Source organism: Camelus dromedarius, chromosome 11 (genome assembly GCF_036321535.1).
Source record: "Camelus dromedarius isolate mCamDro1 chromosome 11, mCamDro1.pat, whole genome shotgun sequence".
Taxonomy (NCBI): domain Eukaryota; kingdom Metazoa; phylum Chordata; class Mammalia; order Artiodactyla; family Camelidae; genus Camelus; species Camelus dromedarius.
Window position 1 is genome coordinate 48,467,766 of NC_087446.1, and position 20,184 is coordinate 48,487,949.

Below are 20,184 nucleotides of genomic sequence, written 5' to 3' on the forward strand. Positions count from 1 at the left end.
CTAGTCATCCTCTTTTCCAACAGCAGTTGCTTGGCCCATTTACCGAAAAACACTAAAACAAGCATTTAAGAGAACTAGTTTTGTATTCTTAACGGTACAGTTTATGTTATCTGGGATCACATGCTTCTAGAAACGGGCTACAAGTCACCTCTGAGCTGGGTCTGTTCAAAAAGAGTAATTTTTTTTTTTTATGATTTGGTCTCATCCTATGACCAAGTCTGCACATATATCCAACATCTTACTTTTCCTCTACACTTCCTTTCTATAGAAAACCATTCTGGGAAAGCCATCCTTCAACTTTCTTCCTCCAGTAAAGTTACTACTTTAGACTTCAGCAAAATGTGAGCACACAGATGCAGAATTCAGTTGCTCCTGCCTGTTTTCTCCAGTTAACCTGAAAACCTCCCTAATGTGCTTGAGCGTGAGCAGAAAACCCAAGTGACTGGATGGGGGCTAGAAAAACTAACTAGGCAATTAGCAGTTTTCTCATTTGCCTAATTAAAAAGGTTTTTCTAATTGTGATACTAACATTAAATTGATAATGAAGCTCTTAGTGGAATTTTTAAAATCCTAGTAATTTTTCTTTCTTGTGCATCAAAAAAAGGTCACATGTATTTCTATAAACAGTAATTAGCGATGCCTCCTCTAGACAGCTTTCAGGGACAGCTTCAAGCTCTTAAATTTATAACCCATGCCGTTGGTGACTGGCGCCTGGCAGGCTTGTTTTGCTCAGTGTTTCAGAAAGGTTTGAACGAGTTGTTGGCATTTAGAAGCTTGGAGACTTCACGAAAGTTCAAATTCTTGGTTCCTGTTGGAAACCCTGAAGGTGTAAGCTTCACATCACTGCTTCTCCCGTCGTGAAAGCAGTCACAGGTGTGTTAGGAGAGAGCAGCTCAGTAAACAAACGGCTGCCCTGCCCGTGCTGTGCTCACGGCGGTGCACTGACACCCCGGCGGGCCCTCCTCAGACACCCCACGCCAATGCTGGCTGGTCCCGTCACCCAAGGACCACGGTGGGCAGCGCTGGGTGCCACACATGGACATCTAGCCGTCTTGGGTGCCCATTCCGATTTTACTACCCTTCTCAGACGGCCTGTGATTTGTATCTAAAGTGAGAGGCTTAGACAGCAATCTCCTTTCAGTTTTGGTGCTTTTAACTCACGAACTAGAAAGCAGTGTCAAGAACAGCAAATGCATATGCAGGACGCATCATTTTCTTTTAATGAGCGCTGACAGGAGCTCCCGCTGACAAGTTATCAAAGCAAAATGTTCCCCAGTTTGGTCTGAAGTGAGGGGAACAGAACCATGAGGGTTCTGCTTCACCCGTGGAGAGATTAGAGGCAGCATTGTAACATTTGCTATTATCTTAGGACCAAATCTTAGACTTTCATGACTGACCAGACACTGTTAACTAAATCTATGAACGCCTTTTAGCAACTACAGGCCTAGTTTTCTTGCCTAATTCTCTACAGGACTGCAAGATAGTTGCTTCCCTTTTCTTCCTCTGTAGATGGTTAATGGCAGTACCAAGGATGACTAAGATTTAAAGGCTTTACAGATTACATTATTGTGAATAAATATCCCTACATTTCCTTAAACCTTTGGCAATCTGTATAACCCTTATATAAGGAAGTGAAAAAACAAATAGGGTGATTGTTACCAGGAACAAAAGCAACCACGACTTGAAAACTGAGGACAGTGAGTGACCTCAGCTTCTACCCGCCTTTCTCCAGGCTAGGAAGACTAAGGACTGCCTGCTGACTATTTGTCAGCCGCCCATCACAGCAGCCTTCGCTACAAGGATGCCCCCTGTTTGCAGTATACGTTCTGGAAAGGTCTTCAAAATCAGGAAAGCTGCTCCTGTCTCGTGTGACATTCTGACGGAACAAGCACTCTCATACATTGCTAGCGTAAATGTACATCAGGAAAATTCCTTTTGGAGGAAAATTGGTTGACGTCCATCAAAATTTTAAATGCATAACCTTTGTCCCAGTAATTATGCTGCTGAGAATTTATGGGCATCTGTACCAGTAAAGGGCAAAGTGTCTGAGGAAATCCAAGCCCATCACCCAGGGACTGGTTAAAGTATGATATATCTAAAAGGAGACTATTAGGCAGTCATTGAAAGTACAGAATAAGGGAGACCTGTACACACTGATGTCGGAAGTCCATATACAAAGTGAACAAAGTCTCAGTGTACGTATTTACTTTGCTGCCATTTCTAAAAGATACATTAATATGAATTATGCTTTGACTATCTGAAGGCTACACTAGAAATGGATAACAGAGGTTACTTCTAGGGAGCAGAACTAATGGGTTGAAGGGTGGTGAGGAGAAATCTCACTGACTTTTGGAATTTGAATTTGTGTGTGTGATTGTTTCTGTGTGTGGTTTGAATTTCCTTTCCATTGCTATGTTTTTAAAGTGAACCAGACCAGGGACATGATGATACACGTACTGAGAAGGGACTCTCCCACCACCAGTGTTTCCGCAGGGGCTCTGCCCAACCCAGACACCAAGCTGTGCCCTATCCAGGGATGGGTGTAGGGGATGTCATCGACCGCTGGTTTTCCTATCGGATTCAGGCATGTCCTCCCCCAAGGCTTATTAACAGCTTCTCCTGATACTGGAAAATATGGACCACCCTGCCTCGGCACCAGTATAAGGGCAAGTGGACACACAGGAGTCAAAAGGTGGTCTGTTAATGGAGGGAGAGCAGCAGAATAAATCATGTCTGAGCAAGGGAGCAAATGGAAGTGATCTGGTTATGTGTGCAGAGACCTGTGTTCAGAAAGGTAGTTTGTTATTTAGTGAGTGTTTATTAAATACCTTCCTAAAGGCCTGAGATACCATTAAGACATTTATTTAGGACTGAACATATGTGCAAGAATGGTATCTCTCAGAATATTAGCTCATCAGTTCAAATCCAACGTAATCTTCCCTTGAAATAGAACGTGAAGTAGTCAGTGCCACCAGCGTCCTCTAATACTAAGATTTTAAAAGAAAAATATAACCAGAAGGCCCAGGTTTCAAAATTGCTGTTAAAGACCAACAAATTAGCAGGAAAGGAGGGATGAAATTTCAAGAAATAAATCTACAAAGTCCTCTGCCACAGAAAGCAGATCTTTGTAGCTTTTTTGGCCTCTTCCTGTGAGATCATCACCACCTTGCTAACATGGAAAAGGCACACCCTTCCATCCCAAAGGGGGAAAAAATAGTCACCCAAACAGCTTCTACTTGTTTTTACCATATATTCCAGGGTATGTGTGTGGGGGGTTTTTTTGTTTGTTTTTACATTTATACAGTTTACATTGCTTGACCCATAAATAACACTTGTAAGATTAATAGGGCCATAGTTTTAAAGAGTATTTACATAGCCCCTCCATGCATACAGAGCCTTTTTAATATTGAAAAAAATAAAAAAAAAAATGGAACTTTCCATCACTAGGCAATATAAATTTGACCATCTAAACTCATAAACCCTGACTAAAATACAAGCAATCGTTTCATCCATAAATGCGCTTTCTGGTCCCCTAACAAATCTAGCACTGCAGGGTAACAAACGTCTTGCATTTCAGGGGTATAAAAATATCAGCTTTAAAATCTGAACTGTACAGTATGTACATTAATATTTGCACCGTTAAATTAGGAATACACTTAAGTCTATGAAATACTACATTATAAATAGCAATTTCCCCCCCTCCCCCAATCTGGAGCTGGAGCTAATACAATGTAACGTTTACCTGGCTACTGAGGGTTGGAGGGGGGAGGAGGTGGCCTCGCAGGACAGGACGCACAGTGCTGGCTGGGTCGTGTGACTGCGCGGACAGACCGTCAGGACCTGGGCCAACCTGGCGCGCAGACGACCACTCACTAGTGCTTGACAAAGGCGTCTCAAGTTCTCCGTTGTCTAAAAGCAACACCCCCATCCAATCACCACTCAACAGCTTCTGGAGACTCAAGAGCCGGAGACCAGAGCAGCTGTACCGAACTGGGATGCACCCAACAGGAACCAGACGTCCCGTCCACCTGGCACCATCCGAGGAGGGTCAGCTGGAGAAATCACACCTTCCAAACGTTAATCTGACACCGTAAACAGCAGTCGGGGTCTCATTTACATGGGCAAAGCACTTTAATCTATTTTAGCAACTCTCCTATGGAAGAAAAAAAAAGATACGATTTAAGATGGTTAATGGCTGCGTTTAAATACGATCTCCACAGCTACCAGGTTAGGATATGATACAGTTTTTGCCCTTGTGTCCCTTTTTCTTCTTGGATTTAGTTGTCCTCGGACCAAACTGGGGGCTGGGCAGTGCAGGAGCGGGGCTAGAAAGGTCGTCTGTGTAGCAGGCGTATCTCTGCGGCCGAGGTTGAGGGATGGGTTGTCCCAGAAAATACCCTTCCTCTTCGGAGTCGGAGGACGAGGAGGTGGAGGAGGAGCACCAGGAGTCGTCATCCTCCCCGCAGAGCCCCAGAAAGCGGTGGACGCCCGGGCTCTGCAGGGCGTAATCGGAGGTGGCGTGCGCGTACTGGCCGTACAGGTCGGCGCCCTGGACGTACGCCTGCACCTCGCGGGCGCTTTTACTCTGTATGAACTTCTCGTAGTTGTCGGGGGTGTAGAGCCGCAGCCTGGCCTTGGGCGAGTACTTCCTTTCCGTCACGAGATTCAGGGCGTTGTCCGAGCGGGACTTGCGGCTTCGCCGGCGGCGGTGGTGGTGGTGATGCGGCCGCGCCCCGCGCTCTTCGAAGTGGTACACGCGCCTCCGCGTGCGCTCGCTCATCGGGGGCTGCCGGACCTCGATGTTCTCGTAGCTCCCGTGGTCAATGACGTCATCCGAGAACTTGACCTGCTGCGGCCGCGACTGGGACTTGGACCTTCTGAGCACCGGCAGGTGCACTGGCTTCTCCTCGGGCATGATCTTCTCCGCACACAGCTCTGAACTCAGGCTCTTCAAGGACTCGGCGCTCCTGTGCAGCATGGACGAGTTCAGGGTCCCCATGTTGCTCATCTTCTCGCAGTCTTCTGCCTCCATCTCCTCGAAGTTCTGCAGAGAATATAACGACGGCCTCGGCTTGCTCTCTCCGTCCACCGAAGCCCCTACGGGAAAAGCCAAAACGAGGGCTGATTCTCAACAATCCCAATACTCTGACGATTATTACCAAGAAGCTACTGCAAGGAAGCATTTCGAAGCGAAGCCCCCCGAATCTGAGTATCTGGTTAAGTCACTAGTCAATACCGACATGCATTTACACTTAACCAAGTACCTGTGTAATGCAGTACTTGAGGAGAGGGATGAATTTTGTTACTGGAACAAGGGGCACAGTGTCTCTTATGAGCCCAGCTGATCTGAAGCCAGAGATTAGTTACAGCCCATGGAATGAGCAGCAAAACTTTTAAAAGCTCTTCTTTAAAGTCCCGCCATTAGCGTATTAACACAACATGGAGAAGCTTCAGCCTCTCAGCCCATTTAAGTCATATGGCTTCAGCTAACGTCTCTCCAATCAGTCCTTCCCTTTGCACCCACATGTCCACCATGTGGTCCTCTTCTCACACCCAGACTAGTCTTCCTTCTCTCACATCAGGACTGGTCGTTGCACAGCCATATCCCACCCGCAGCCTGTGTGTGGACAGAGTTTCCCTGCAACACGGCTATACCTATTTGCCTACAGACTGTCGACAGCTGCCTTCTCCAATGACAGAGTCAAGTCATTGTAACAGAGATGATAAGACCCCCAAAAGGACTATCCAAGCCTTTGACAGAAGTTTGCCAACCCCTGGCCTAGACCTTCATCCAGTCTTCTGCCCCTTCAACCCATAAAATAATGTGCCACTTCCAGATTAATCTTGTCTCTTCTCAAAACTGGTATTGCTCCCCTTTGCTGCCACAGGGCCCAGGTTAGTGAAGAGAAATGGTTATCGCCCAGCTCACTGAGTGACAATTGCGAGTGGTGTGAACTGTCATCCGGAAATGACACAGCCACCTCCTAAGGAACCCGTTTTTTCAGCCCATTCTTGTCAAGAAATGTTGGCACTGACACTTACTGTATACCGAGTGATGTCTATTTCTGATACTAAATGTTAAAACACCTAACACAGGGCCTAGCAAACAGAGGTGCTTAATAATTTAGCCTCACCCACCACTCCTGAAGTCCTCTTTACCGTAGGACTGAATTTCGGCAAGTCTGACCTCAGCCTGGAGGGTGGGTGTCTAACCCCTCCTGCCCCTGCAGCCCCCTGCACAGGGTCCTCCTGCAGTGGGCAGCTCCTCAGACCTCTCCTGTCTCCATGACAACGTGACTTAACCTTTATGAGAGAACTTGGTGTCACTCATTTGATCATTAAAACCAGCCACCTAACAGCAATACTTCTATATCCAAAGACTTACTGCAAACATAATATTGAGGAGGTCTGGGTTCTAGGTTCAACCTTCCCTTTGAACACCTCTGTGCAGATACACACTACTATATATAAATAGATAGACAACAAGGACCTACTGTATTGCACAGGGAATTATATTCAATTTCTTATAATGAGCTATAATGGAAAAGAAACTGAAAAAATATATACATGTCTATGTATAACTGAATTGCTTTGCTGTATGCCTGTAACTAATATTGTAAATTGACCAATAAAAAATAAGAATTTACCAAAAAAAAAGAGGAGGGGGAAAAAAACCCCACCTCTGTGGGGCATTCAGCTTCTTGGTAATTCAAGTTTCCTCATTTGTAAAATGCAGTAATACCCGCTCTATACACACAGCACAGGGTCATTTTAAGGATAAAATGTAGATAACTGATATGACGGTGCTTTGAAAACATTAATGTGAAATTATTTTAAAATCTGGGTTTAAAAAAAAAACCAACTCAGCTATTTTTGAGCTATCTATTGCCGCAAGGCAATTCAGGAAAATACCAAAAAAAAGTGATGCACTTGCCAAGGACACAGGCTGTTTTTAACATTTTGAAATTCATACAGCATGATCCAAAGAGATACAGATCATCAGATACAGATGCAGACTCCATTATCCCAATAAATCCATTTCTCCTCTTCAAAATAGGGATAATAAAACCCACCCCCAAAGACTGTACCGGAAATGTATTTTGTATGTATGCACACATGTATGAAATGCTTGCTTTGTCTCAGCATTTGGCATTTAAGTGAAAGGCTCTCCCCTTCCCTTGGTCTATGGCTGTAAACAACAGCCCCTACTGGTGCTGAAATACAATTTTTGGAATAAACTTTTCAGTGGCTCCTTTTTCAAATACCCTACAATCCCCAGATGACATACCTGTGATATTAGACAAAGCCAAAGAATCCATGGAATCTCGAACACTCTGCTCTGGTTTCAAGTCTGACAGACACTCCAGGGAATCTTCGTACCACTGTGCTTGCTCGTGATTGTATCCCGAGGCCCCGGGGTCCAGATCCAACTCCTGGAGCCTTCGACTGCTGCCGGGGCCCGGGTGGCTGCCATACGCAGAATCGCCCAGTCCATCTTGGGACTGCGCCCAATACATATCAGACTGGTATTTTTTACTTGCAAGGCTCTGGTTATTTTGCTTCAACTCGGTCTTATTTTTAACCATGTTATCAGATATCCAGTGCTCGCTGGCTCGAATGTCCGTCTCGCTGGGCTGCTGCTGAAAGAGGCTTTTATCACCAAACTTGAGGAGGAGCTGCGTCATGTAATCTTCATGCTCAGCCCACTCTTCAGGGTCTTCTGGGGTTTCGTGCTCCACCCGGCCTTTCCAGAATTCTTCATTGACAAAACCTGCTCCTTGCCGGGAAAGGCTCAGATCATCCAGTTTCCGAGAAAGGGTGTCGTCAGCGTTGTCTGAGAGGCCGGGGAACTTGTAGTTCAGAGCCGGGGCCAAGAGGAGAGACTGGCGACACTGGTCTGCTGACCGGCTGCTCTTGCCCATGCGGACGCTCCTTCTGGAGTCCCTCGACCGAGCCGACTGGAAGGCAGAGTCGGAGGAGTCCGAGGCGTGGACGTCTTCCCCGAGGCTGCACGTCTTGGAGCAGTAGATCTGACCCTGCTTGGGGAGGAAGGGACACCCCAGCAGGGAGGCTTTGCACTGGGCGCAGGAAAAGCAGGCCTCCGTCGCGTGCCAGTGCTGCCCGCCGTAGGTCATCTGCGCGTGGTCCACACCTGGTTCGAAAAGGATAAAATAACAGGTTATTGCTCCATCTTGAGACGAAGGAAGAGGGAATAGGAAAGGCAGACCGTGGGCAAGAGGGCACTCTGAGGGGGACTGGAATGTCGTGGCTCTTGCTAGGGCTGTGAGTCAGGCAGTGTTCACTCTCCTTACTTGCAGATTCCACGTTTACAGATCTGCCCGCGTACAGGCTAAAATTCATTTGTGCTTCCAAAATTGACCCTCGCCGAGCTTGGAGGGTCATTTGTGGACATGTGCAGGGTGGCAGAAAACTGGAGCCCACCAACACGCCTGTCCCAGCCGAGGTCAAAGCGACCCTGCTTTTTGGCTCAGTGCTGATAAAACACAAGTGGCCAGTTAAGTGCCGGGTTTCGTTTTCTAGCATTTTTGGTGCTCTCTGTCGGTGTTTTGCTGTTTAAAATGGCCCACGCATGTGCTGAAGTGCTGTCTAGTGTTCCTGAGCACGAGAAGGCTGTGCGCTGCCCCCCAGAGGCGGTCCATGCTAGGTGAGCTTCGCTCAGGCAGCAGTTAGAGAGTGTGGGCTGCGGGTTCGGTGTGAACGCACGAACAGCATATAGTACATAAGGTGTCTGTCAACCAGGACACACACGAAACAGGGTCCTACACTGACTGGTCGATGAAAACGTTGCGACCAGAGGCCTGAAGGAACCTAACCCTGTTCCCCCAGGAGCGATGGTTCCATGCTGGGTAACTCTGTTCACAGGACTTTACAGAACATAACTACCCCAATAATGAGACTCAAGGATATACCCATTTCTCAAAACTCATCAAACTGAAACACTGAAGATCTACACACTTCACTGTAGGTAAACGATGCCTCAATTTAAAAAAAGAAGAAACAAGAAGACCGTGGGTAATCACAGACAGATGACGGGCCAGCGACAGGGGCGGCGGCCTCACCGATGTGCTCCCCACAGGTCTCGCAGTACTCGGCGTACAGGGACTCGAAGCAGCCACAGCAGAAGGGGCGGCCGTCCTTCATGATGTACCTCTGCCCCCCCAGCACCGTCTCACACTCGAGGCAGCAGAAGTGCTTCATGTGCCAGTGGCGGCCCTCGGCTTCTGTGCACTCGTCGGCAAAGATGATCTTAAAAAAGACCCAGGAAACCACAGATGAAAGAGAATCATGGTGAGCAATTTTAAAGGCCAAGGAACTGCATGCATGTTCTTGGGGCAACTGACAAAGATGCTGGCTCTTAAAGAAGCCGCTCAGATGGCGGACTTGGTTTCCTAGAGCCTCAAGCCTCAGTCTAACTTGGTTTAGCTACGAAACAAGAATGGAAATGGAACATGTTGAAAAAAGGAGAAACTAACTACATGCTTAAACTTTAAAAAACAGAACAGAATTCTACACTGGAGGTAATGCGTTTGGTCCTATTTGTGCTCCCCAGTCACACTTTGATCGCATAATCTGGCAAAGAAATCATCAACACAGATAATTCAGTGCTCTCTGCGTGTTTAAAACCAAAATCATTAACGTGGCTGGGGGTCTGCCCAGCTAGCGCTACCCGGATGCTGGACTGTGTGAACAGCATTCGTGTAGCCAATGCTTCATCTGACCTGGTGGCCATCTCCAGATGAAGGACTTTTAGATGTTTTCTGTTTTTGGTTTCAAAAAATTTTTAAACTAGCCCATCATTGGAGGAAACGTAAACATACAGAAGTAAAAACTGCAAGTTTGCTGTCACTGATTGAAGTGGTCTAGGGAGAGATACTGAATAAATGTTAATGAGGTGCCCTGGATGGGGTCTTGGAAGAGAAAAAGAGACATTAGTAGAAAAAGTGATGAAATCTAAACCTACAGTTTAGTTCACGGTACTACCCCACGCTGATACCGTAGTTGCGATGCGTACGCCGTGGTGACGTTATATTTGTATGTTCACAGCAGGGGAGCTGGGAGAAGGGTACACAGGGACTTTGTGTAATAGCTTTGCAATCCTTCTACAAACCTCAGATTACTTAAAGATAAAAGGCTCAAGGAAAGAGAACTTCCTCTCCCACCACCAGCCCTTCCCACGTGCGCCGGGGGGAACCACTGTGAACTTAGCGCATGTCTTTACATATGCCGTTTCTGTTTACAAATGTATACAATCTTGCCTCTTGACTCCCTCTTTTCTTTTTTAAACAAAAATTAAGATCAGTTGCTCCATACACTTCCTGCACACTGTTTCTTCCCTCCCAATCCATCACGGACATCCTCCGTATCGAAGCACAAAGACACCTGCTACCTTCTCTGTGTTGTCTACACATTATTCCACCACACCAATGTGCAAGGTTATCATAGAAATACACACACAGCGGGCCCACAGGAGAGGCTTCTGCTCTGCGTGGGTGGGAGCAGTGGAATACTGGCTTACTGGAGGCTTATTTTCCTCGCCATTAAGGGCTGAACTTTGTTACCTCGTCGCAGGCGGAACACCGGGGCTTCAGCAGTTCAGCGTGGTGCCTGCCACAGTGGATTTTTCCATCCTGATAAAAATAGATGAGGTCGACCAGCAGTTCGTTACACGTGAAGCAGACAAAACAGGACGGGTGCCAGCACACGCCGGGGCCCGCTCGCGAGGCGAACACGGCGATTTCTCCTCCGTTGATCTTCAACCCACACTAAAAACAAAAAGATCTGGGGTTTAAATGGCCCTTTTTTAATGACTGGATTCTCAGCCTTTCCCCCGTTACACTCAAGCCCACATCTCTTGGGAAGACTTTGTCCCCTCCTGTTAGTGACTCCATACCTCTTCGGTGCTGGAGTATTTGATTCTCCCCTGGAATGAATGCGCCTCAGACACACCACCACCTGAGGCCGTTTCTTTCTTTCTTTCTTTTTTAAAACAACTTTATTGTAGTATAATTTCTGTGCAATAAACTAAACATATTTAGGATGTACAATTTGATGAACTTTGATAAATGTATGAGGTGCAAATTTTGAACTCCCAGTTTATCCCTTCCAACCCCCTTTACCCCCTGGCAACCATAAGTCTGTTCTCTATGTCTGTGAGGCTGTTTCTATTTTGTAGATAAAAAAAAAAAAAAAAAAACACAAATGAACTTAAGATTCCACATATGGTATCATATACTATTTTTCTTTCTCTTTCTGGCTTAATTCACTTGGAATGAATTCCAGGTCCATCTATGTTGCTGTAAATAGCATTATTTTATTCTTTTTTATGGCAGAGTAATATTCATACACACACCCCACCGCTTGGGAATTTGAGCAGGGTTTTCCAGAGCCAGTCTCCTGCTGGATCCAGTCCTGTTCTGGGAACAGCCAGTAAGGACCTGATTACTTAGTACGTCTCTGCCTTTCTGGAACACTGGGTGTACCCTGGCACCTCCCTCCATGCCAGGAGCCCACAAAAAGCGAGATTTCACCCAGTGTTTATATAAGGGGAGGTTGGCTCTCGTATCATACATTGCAGTATAGCCAGTTACAAATGTGAATCCCCATCTCATAAAAAGCTAGGCTGCCCTTCTCTTAGTTTTTGGAGGCTTTTAGGTGCCTGGGCTGGCCCTGTCACTGCCACCTCCCCACCCAGCTGATCCACCCACATCCCTCCCACGAGCTGCTCATCCTAGGACGGGCTACCTGCTCGCACACAGCATGCATCACTGCTCTGGACAGAAGTTTAATCGTTCCTCTTCCAAGTGCTTCTTTCTTCCGCTGAGCACTGAACACCTGCAGCTCTTTTTTCTCCTCCTCGCTCAAAGTCTGGCAATATCGCACCTTCCCAGAAAGGAAAACGGGAGCGTCACACACTGTCGCGCACGATCTTCCTCGCCAATTCTGTCCTTCCAGAAGTGAGTTTCAGGAAATAAAATAGCAAGGGTAGCTAGCTTGCCCCGATGAACCCCCAGTTTACAAATGACCCCATACGTTTAAAATGACGCCAAATCTTGCAGCCTCTCTAGCCAAAGGGAAATGCACTCTGAAGGAATGGTCTTTTCTTTTAAAATGTGAAATGTGTCATTTAAACTCATCAGCAGAGACACTAAAAAATGTGAGATGTTGACCTTTCTGCAGAAGGCTTAAACTTGTTAATTGCTGCTTTCAGGTACATTCTACAGGCACCCAAGGCAATTGCGGGCCTGACTATACCACAAAGCAAGGACTCCAGATGAGGGGCAAGGAAATCGCAGGAATTTGTAGGCTCCCGGTAATTGGTGGGTGGCTGCAAACACTATAAAAAGCAACTTGTGTTAAGTTTATTGCACTGACACCCTTTTCTCTCTTAAAGAATGGAAACGCCGTATTCTCCAGTGCTATTTGAACCGAAGAAAGGCCCAGCCAGGGAGGAGCTGGGTTTATGGGAGGCATCTGAATGCCGAGGGTGGATTTCTTTCTTTTTCTTTTTTTTTTCCTAATTAGACTTCTTCCTGTTATTTTACCTCATTATCATGTGGTGGCAACTGGTACAAAAGCTGTTTAATTCGATGTTTCTCTCCAGGGCTGTTAACATAAGGGACCTTTTCCTCCGGCAAGCAAGCAAAGTAGAGCTGGATCTGAGTGAGAGAGGACAGGACACATCGGCACACAGGAAGCAAACATTTCAGCTTATTCCACCTTAAAAAGTTACCCTGCCCCTTTAGGTACTGGGTCTGGCTTCCGGCAGGACCTGGCTCCTTGCAGCTAACAGGAGACCAGCCGGCCCGGCCCGGCCCAGCCGGGCCCGGCAGACCCACAAACCCTCAGCCAGCTAGCATCCAGATGCTAAACCGCTCTTCAGGAATGTAATTTGTAGTGACAATTACGGGCATCATAAATTCTGCACCAGAAAATATGCACGTTTAATGCTAGTATGCCTTAGCCGATCTCCCGAGAGCCCTGAAGGAATACCGGGAGTGACCACCCAGGCTGTGTGACACTGTCCAAAATCCAGCCACTACACCAACACCTCTGGGTTTCACATGTTACAACGACAAAGCCTGTTCTGTTAAACTCCGTAAACGCTCCCTTCTCAGGTCCCTGCAGGCTGCGGCTTTCCTGGCTTCCGTGGGTGCGGGAGTCGGTTTCCCCGTGGAAACCGGAGGGGAGCCGTGTGAAGCTGTACTTGGTTCATTCTGAAAGGAGAACTCAGCTTTTGTTTGTTGGGGATCTTTTTTTTCCCTGTTGTATCTAAAGGAACGTCCCTTCCTGGGTGCTGCAAAGGATACTGCGATGCTGAGGAAGAATGAAAGGGACTCAAGGAAAAAAAAAATAGAAGATTAGGGAATTGAGGGGACTGCTGGTTTCAAAATCGTAGTATTTCACAAAATCTGATACTCACCCTAAGCTGCAAGAAGGGTTCTCTCCTAATAAGTAATTTGTCAAAACACTGCCTTCCTGCCTGGCGCACCAGCAACCCACCCTCTGCCACCGTATCAGCCACAGGAGCGTTTACAGCTGCAGACACTGGGCACCAGCTGCACGTGTGCCAGGAGCTGCCCTGGCCCCAGATGAATGGGGGCCCCTATTCTCAGAGGGGTTCCCATCAGTCGGGAAGTACAACCCAACTCAGAAGCAACCGTGCACCCAACTGGCTCCTTTTATTTCAAACCATCTCAGCCCTTATGATAATATCCATCAGTGGCAATTTTTAACAAGTTTGTCATTATAAGGATGCTGGGAAGATACAAAGAGGCACACAGAATGTTCTCATCTTCCTAAAAACAGCAATACAACAAAGCACAAAATCAGCTATTTAATTTTTTTCTCCAGTTCACGCTGTGTGCTGGCAGAATCTCTCATGTGCCAGGTTATCGAAGGTCAGATGCCCAAGCAGTGACACTTCGGATGGACTCTGACAGCTCTGGGTTTCCTCTCTTCCAAAGCAAAGGCTCTGCTGAGGACTGGCATGAAAACTCTCTGCCCTTTCCTCTGATTGCCATTTTGTTGTTACTGAAGTTTTTTAAAAGGTTAAAATCCTCTCACTCTCTCCAAGGGGACTCGCCAGAAATCCACATAACAAATGCACAGGCAGTACTCCGGGCTTCACTCATTAGAGCAAAAATTGTATCCGTAGAGGGCTCCTGGATCCAGAAGCACAAAAGGGATTGAAAACTTGTCATTGAGAAACCAAGTAGGGCCTTCATAAGCAAAAGCTTTAAAAACCAGCCAAAGAAGAATGAGGTCCGAGGACGTAGCACGTCAGTGTGACAATGACTTCTATGATTTTTTAAAATAACTCTTAAAAACCGTCAATCACATGGAAAGGAAGACTGGACAGGAGGGTGCGCCGGCCCCTACCTGCTCGGGTCGGAGCCCCGGGGGCACCCAGGCGTACTCCTCCAGCGCGCAGCCCGAATCGTCATCCGACGTGGAGCTCCTCTGGCAGCCGAAGGCCAGCTTGCCCATCTTGGGCTCCATCTCCAAAGGCATAACAGTGAAGTCGCAGAGCTGGCTTCTCAGTCCCAGGACATCAAACAGTGGCGGCTGCAGACAACACAGGGAAAAAAAAAATCGAAGAAATGAAGACCTGGAAGGTCTTACCTCCAGGAGCGTTTATTGGAAGCTCGTTTACCCGTGGCTGGGCCCAGAGAAAGTCACCAAATCATCACCCCCAGCGCGCAGGCCCCCAGACTTGGAATCTAAGGCTGCAGGATTCAGAAGTAGGTCCCTGACCAGCTCAGCATTTCCAAAACTGCCACCGAAACTAGTTTATTCCCAGATGCCTTTAAAAAGGTGTTCCTCTACATACTCCTCTTTAGAAAGCCTCTCAAGAGAATTGGCTTTACTGACTTTTGTAACTTCCCATAAATGAAACCCTACAAAGCCCCAGGAGTTGTAGAAAGCAGCTGGGTTCGCACCTTCGGCCTTGCCCACCACGATGTGCCATGGAAAGTGGCTCCAGTCACCTGACTGGGTTCCCACCCCACCGCCATCCCCATTTCCTAATGGATGTTCCCAACGGGGCCACGGCTGCCGGCACACAGTAGGTCCGCTGGGCCACCACTTAGGTTTCAGATTTCTCATAAAGTTTAAGAGGTACTGAACCGTGTTTACTCCTGGAGTAGAAACAGCACAGTTAAATCCTTACACAGCACGTTAAATCCACAAGCCTTGAAGATCTATGGGCTAGAGGCAGCCACCCGTTCATTGATGAGTTCCTTCAACAGAAAAGTAATTGAATCTAAGCACGAGGGTCAAGTAAAATCCAGCTCGGTGACTGTCAGCGCTGAACTGCGTTCCTAGCAGGCTTCCCCTGCACAGCTCTGCAGCACCTACTGTGTGTCACATGCCGCAAGCCCGCCGTCGGGCAAAGTAGGTGTAAACCCAGCTCTGACAGTCTCCCTGGACGAAGGCCTGTAAAGGTGTCAAGACAACAGTCCCTGACCCACAACCCAGGAACTTTGTCATCACCATGTAGCTCCTTCTGATTCTTAAAAATCACCCCTCACACCCCGGCCCTAAGAAGAAAAAAGACAACAAAAGCCTTTCAGAATCAGATGCAGCCTTTTACACCTGCTGCTCTCCCTGCCCCCCCCAAATAAATAAAAAGAAAACAATTATAAATAATTAGCCCAACCCAATTGTAAAGGAATCAAGGCTCAGAGAAGTTAGGTGACTTGCCCAAGGTCACACAGCTAATAGCCAGTGTCCAGTCACACTGCATGCCTGACACATCACACTTCCAAAAGTTCTTCTGCCTTAAAAAAATTATCTCATTTGCTTCAAAAGGTAAGAAAGGCAGCGGAAAGAAAACACCATCATCCTGAGACCTGGTCACTGGTCAGGGATGTTCTCAATGCAACTCTAAATACGTGTAGGTCAGTGTTAGAAAATGTTACCTATTAAAGCCTATGAGTATTCAAACTTATGATTTTTCCCTTATCAATCAAAAGACATTGAAAAATTAAAACTGTAACAGTTCACAAATGGGAGGCCAGACATCCAATGGCTACAGTCTTTACTCGAAGTATGAGAAATGCCACACGGTAGATAACTATTCCGGCTAATAAGCTGAACTTTCGTTCCCCCTGAACAAAAAGTAAAGATGACCTCATTTCCGACAGCACCACTGGGAGGCGCTGACCTTTTAAACGAGACATCATCTCACACAGGTGCGGTTCATTCATGTCTTGACTTAGGAAAGGCTTCTAAACACAGGCGCATTCCTCTTACTCCTCAATAAAAAAGGATGTGTTAATGAAAGTCAGAACACTTCTTGGATCTGGTCTTCCCCTTTTGTTTTGAAATAAACAACTCCCACACGTCGAAGGAAGAGTAGCAGAGGTTAAGAGCTTAATTAGTAACTCCAACCACCCCACCAGGAGAGTGGGCGCCTGCCATGCGATGATGTACCCTGAACCATTAAAGGAGCGCAGGTGTCCCTGCCAAACCTGGAGGGGGACGCTAAGGGACCGGCTCTGCACTGACTTACAGAGAACATGAGTATTAATAAAAGCTCAAAATAAAATGTCACTGCATTTTAAAACAAGAGAAAACCCCACGCATTAAAACAAACTGCATTTTCCAAGCTAGCACAAAGATGCAGACGGCCAAGGAGCCGAATTGCTTCACAGTGTATTTCTTGATTAGCCTTTGTGACAAATGTACCGTAATGACTGCCCTCACGAGGGTGGATCACTCTAGCACTAAGTGCCCCGGCCCCGTCCTCCCCGTCACCTGGATGTGCCGGCCACATCTCAAGCCTGCAACATGCACATCCATCCCAGCCTTGCCTCAAACTGTGCTGGGACCGTCACTCATCGGAGATGTGGCGAGTCCGGCTGAAGGGACAGAAGTGACATGGGCATGGCTTTCAGCTTCCTCTGCTGTCACCGTGGCAGCGAACTCACCCCTCTGTGCCTGGCCTGGCAGGATCGGTGTTATGACATCCGACCACGGGAGCAAGCAGCCCCACCAGGAGGAAACTGAGCCTCAGAGCGACTGGCTGCGGGCAGTGGCCTTCGAAGTGGGTTCATCGTGACCTTAAACCTGTCCAGCCCGTGCTGCCCCCAGCGAGGAACCTCTTCCCTGGTGACCTAGCCACACCGCAGATGCCCCAATGGCACCACTGCAGGGGGACAGGCCACTTCACCAAGCAAGGGCGTTTTAAGGAGAACATACCACCTAAGAGGATTATCAAAACTCAGTGACCTCAGGAGCTGTTGCTTCTGAGTTTTTAATTTGGAGAAAGCTTCTTCCTTTATACCAGAGGGTAATTACTTAAAGGACAAGACATTACATTACTTAGCAGGTTCTCAGAGCTGACCAAAGAATAAACATCAGAAAAACAGGTTATATAGCATGACCTCCACGTACCAGATGCTAAATTACACTAGCTACTTTTTCTCTGATAATGTGAAAACCTGAAGTTGGTATTTTCTGGTTTTTAAAAAAAATTTTAAATTAAAAAAAATTTTTTTTAATGGAGGGACTGGGGATTGAACCCAGGAGCTCATGCATGCTAAACAGGTGCTCTACCACTGAGCTACACCCTCCTCCCTGGATTTTTCATTGTTCTTTTTAAAGATGACCTGTGCCTGTCAGCAGACCGAGTATACCGCCGAGTACATCACAGTCTCAGACTGCATCGTATGAAAGCGGCTGAGTGCTCAGCCTGGTTCTGCACCTGTAAGAACATACAAAATAATAAACGACAAGCATGTGATGTCACAAATACCCCTCACGCAGACTTTTACATTACTAATGGCATCTTCTTTGCAGCACAAAAGAAAAGAGGGAGGCCTGGCCATTACTTATGCTCCGGGTCGTGATGAGGGTCTTCCTCATGACATCTACGCGTGGCTGTGTTTGGTTTGCCAAAACACCACCTTTTAGGCCAAACATGAAGCCATGGGTGAATTAGATCTAATAGGAAAATGCCACTAATTTCATTTCCAGGTGTTGTCTCTTAAGGTTGACCGTGTGAAACAGGGACACAGATCAGGTTTGCAAATGAGCTGAATAATAATGGACCAGAACTAATCAACGTGGGGGTTACAATACACGGTGAAACAGGTTTTCAAGGTTTTTTTTTTTTTTTTTTTTTGGCAGAACCACATTTAGATGGACAAGAGTGGCCCTGTCCTGTGCCTCGTCCTTTATCTGGTTTGTTATTTACTTATTTTTGTAAATTTTGATTTTGATGTAATTTCAAACTTCAGTAAAGTTGTCAGAAGAGTTAGAAACTCCTCTATCGCCTTTCACCCGGACTCATCTGTTGTTCACATTTTGCTTCGTTTGCTTTCCATCCTCCTCCTCTCCCTCCCTTTTCTCCTCCTTCTCACAGCCACACACACACACACACACTTTTGTGGGAACCATTTGAAAGTATTTTACATCCTCTCACCTAACCACAATTAAACATGGTGTCTTTAAAAAAGGTTATTAAAAAATAAAATCCTGTTAGATGATGTTGACAAGTAGAATAAAAAGCCAAAATGGTTCAAACCATCGGTATCCTGTGCTTATTCTGATTTGAAATGCTGTAATAAGCTGAATGAACTTCATCACAGGTGAATGGCAATCATGCAGGAACCAGCCCTCTGCACTAGGTCTGCCCCTGTTCAGGAAATGAATGGGTTGGGGCGCCCCTCTCCGACGTCTCTGCATACTTCTGGCTGTAAACATGGCTCCTAAGGCAGGGAAAAGCAGCAGAACAGTTTTCGGGGATGGGTTTGTTCAGGTTCAAAACAGTCTGACCACGAAGGAGACGTGCAGGAGAAACATCTTTAAGAGCTGGTGACACAGTCAGAGGCCCGAGGTCAGCCAAGGAGAGAGACTTTCCTAGAAAGATGAGGCTTGCAGTGGAGGTGCCCCACACAAGCTGTGCAACAAGGTGGAAGGGGCCCATCTCCCCCCTCTGTCCTTTCTTTCCCTTCTTCCTTCAAAATAATTGAACAGCTACTTCTCACCATTTAAAATGACTGGCAGATGTCTGACTGCTCAATCATCCACACCTGGCAAGAGTCTATGTGACCCAAGGGCCAGCGCCGTGCTGAGGACTGAACCTGTTGCTCCCCGCACTCAGTAAGTGCGGTCCTGAAGTCCCCAGGCCTTTGACAAGGCACCCAAAGCTGTGCGGCCTGGTTCCTTAACAACACGACAATTATTTTCCTTCCAAAGATGGGCTAAGGATGCGTAAGTTTTAAAGAGAATAATTAAATGAACAGAAAGAACTAGTGACCACTGACGCGTGCCAGCTGGCACTGTGACCTCCACTCTGATCACACGCGAGTGACATCAGAATAAGGACACATTAATGACAAAGATCGAATGTTGACAGAGGAGTTCCATCATCTTTTTGACTTCGGCATGCTCTAGCCTCCTGAAGGGCAGACAACTTTGATAAACTATTGGCTACCATTCTCGGCACCTTTGGAGTCGGCCTCTAACCCGTCCCTACATCAAGTCTCCGACGCCAGCACACGGAGCTCGTGGTCACAGACACACACACGCACCCACGTGGAATGGTCCGTGGCGCGTGGCAGGGTCTTTCCAGGTATTTGAGGCAGAGCACCACTGGGGAGCCGCCAGTATATGACTGGATGTGAGGCGACACTTGTCTCCCAAACTCGTTCATTTAAGGACAGGAGCACCTTGTGAAATACACTTTCCAGATTCATTCACTCCCTTCATTCATTCCTTCTTATGTTTAAAGACCATTATCGAGTGGTTTGGGGGAATATCAAGAAAGAAGGCTACTGACATTTATTCCATTAAAAGCTAGAACTTAAAGGAAAAAAAAAAAAGTAACCCCCGGTGCCCACGATCAGACTGTTTCCAACTTCCATTTGGAATGTCCTTGCTTTCTTTAATGGTGGTGTGCGTGTAAACTGTATGTGACTGAGCCTTTGGCTGATCATTTGCTTTCATTTTGAGTCAAAAATGAACAGTATAAGAACTTGCTGGCTTCTGGATTCATGCAACAGACAGGAGTTTCTAATGCGGCCCTCCAGCTGGGAGTGACCCGGGAACCAGCTGTCAGCTGGACTGCGAGGAGGTGAGGGCTACCTCACACTGCAGAGCTGAGGGCCAGACCCGCCTGCTCCGGGCACGGGACTTCAGTGTATTGCTTTCACTATT

The 20,184-nt window shown here is 46.9% G+C and overlaps 1 protein-coding gene across 4 annotated transcripts in view; it reads right to left on the reverse strand.

The window, feature by feature from the left end:
- Nucleotides 1-3,236: 3,236 nt before the first annotated feature.
- Nucleotides 3,237-20,184, reverse strand: part of PRICKLE1 (prickle planar cell polarity protein 1) — a 100,106-nt gene continuing 83,158 nt past the window's right edge. For all 4 annotated transcript variants that reach the window (XM_031462733.2, XM_031462732.2, XM_031462734.2 and 1 more), the window contains 7 exons: nucleotides 14,401-14,586; nucleotides 12,564-12,677; nucleotides 11,764-11,901; nucleotides 10,581-10,784; nucleotides 9,081-9,267; nucleotides 7,289-8,152; nucleotides 3,237-5,097 (listed from right to left, as the gene is read on the reverse strand). In XM_031462733.2, coding sequence (XP_031318593.2) covers nucleotides 4,229-5,097; nucleotides 7,289-8,152; nucleotides 9,081-9,267; nucleotides 10,581-10,784; nucleotides 11,764-11,901; nucleotides 12,564-12,677; nucleotides 14,401-14,532 — 2,508 coding nt within the window. In that variant the 5' untranslated portion in view covers nucleotides 14,533-14,586 and the 3' untranslated portion in view covers nucleotides 3,237-4,228. The remainder of the gene's footprint in view (nucleotides 5,098-7,288; nucleotides 8,153-9,080; nucleotides 9,268-10,580; nucleotides 10,785-11,763; nucleotides 11,902-12,563; nucleotides 12,678-14,400; nucleotides 14,587-20,184) is intronic.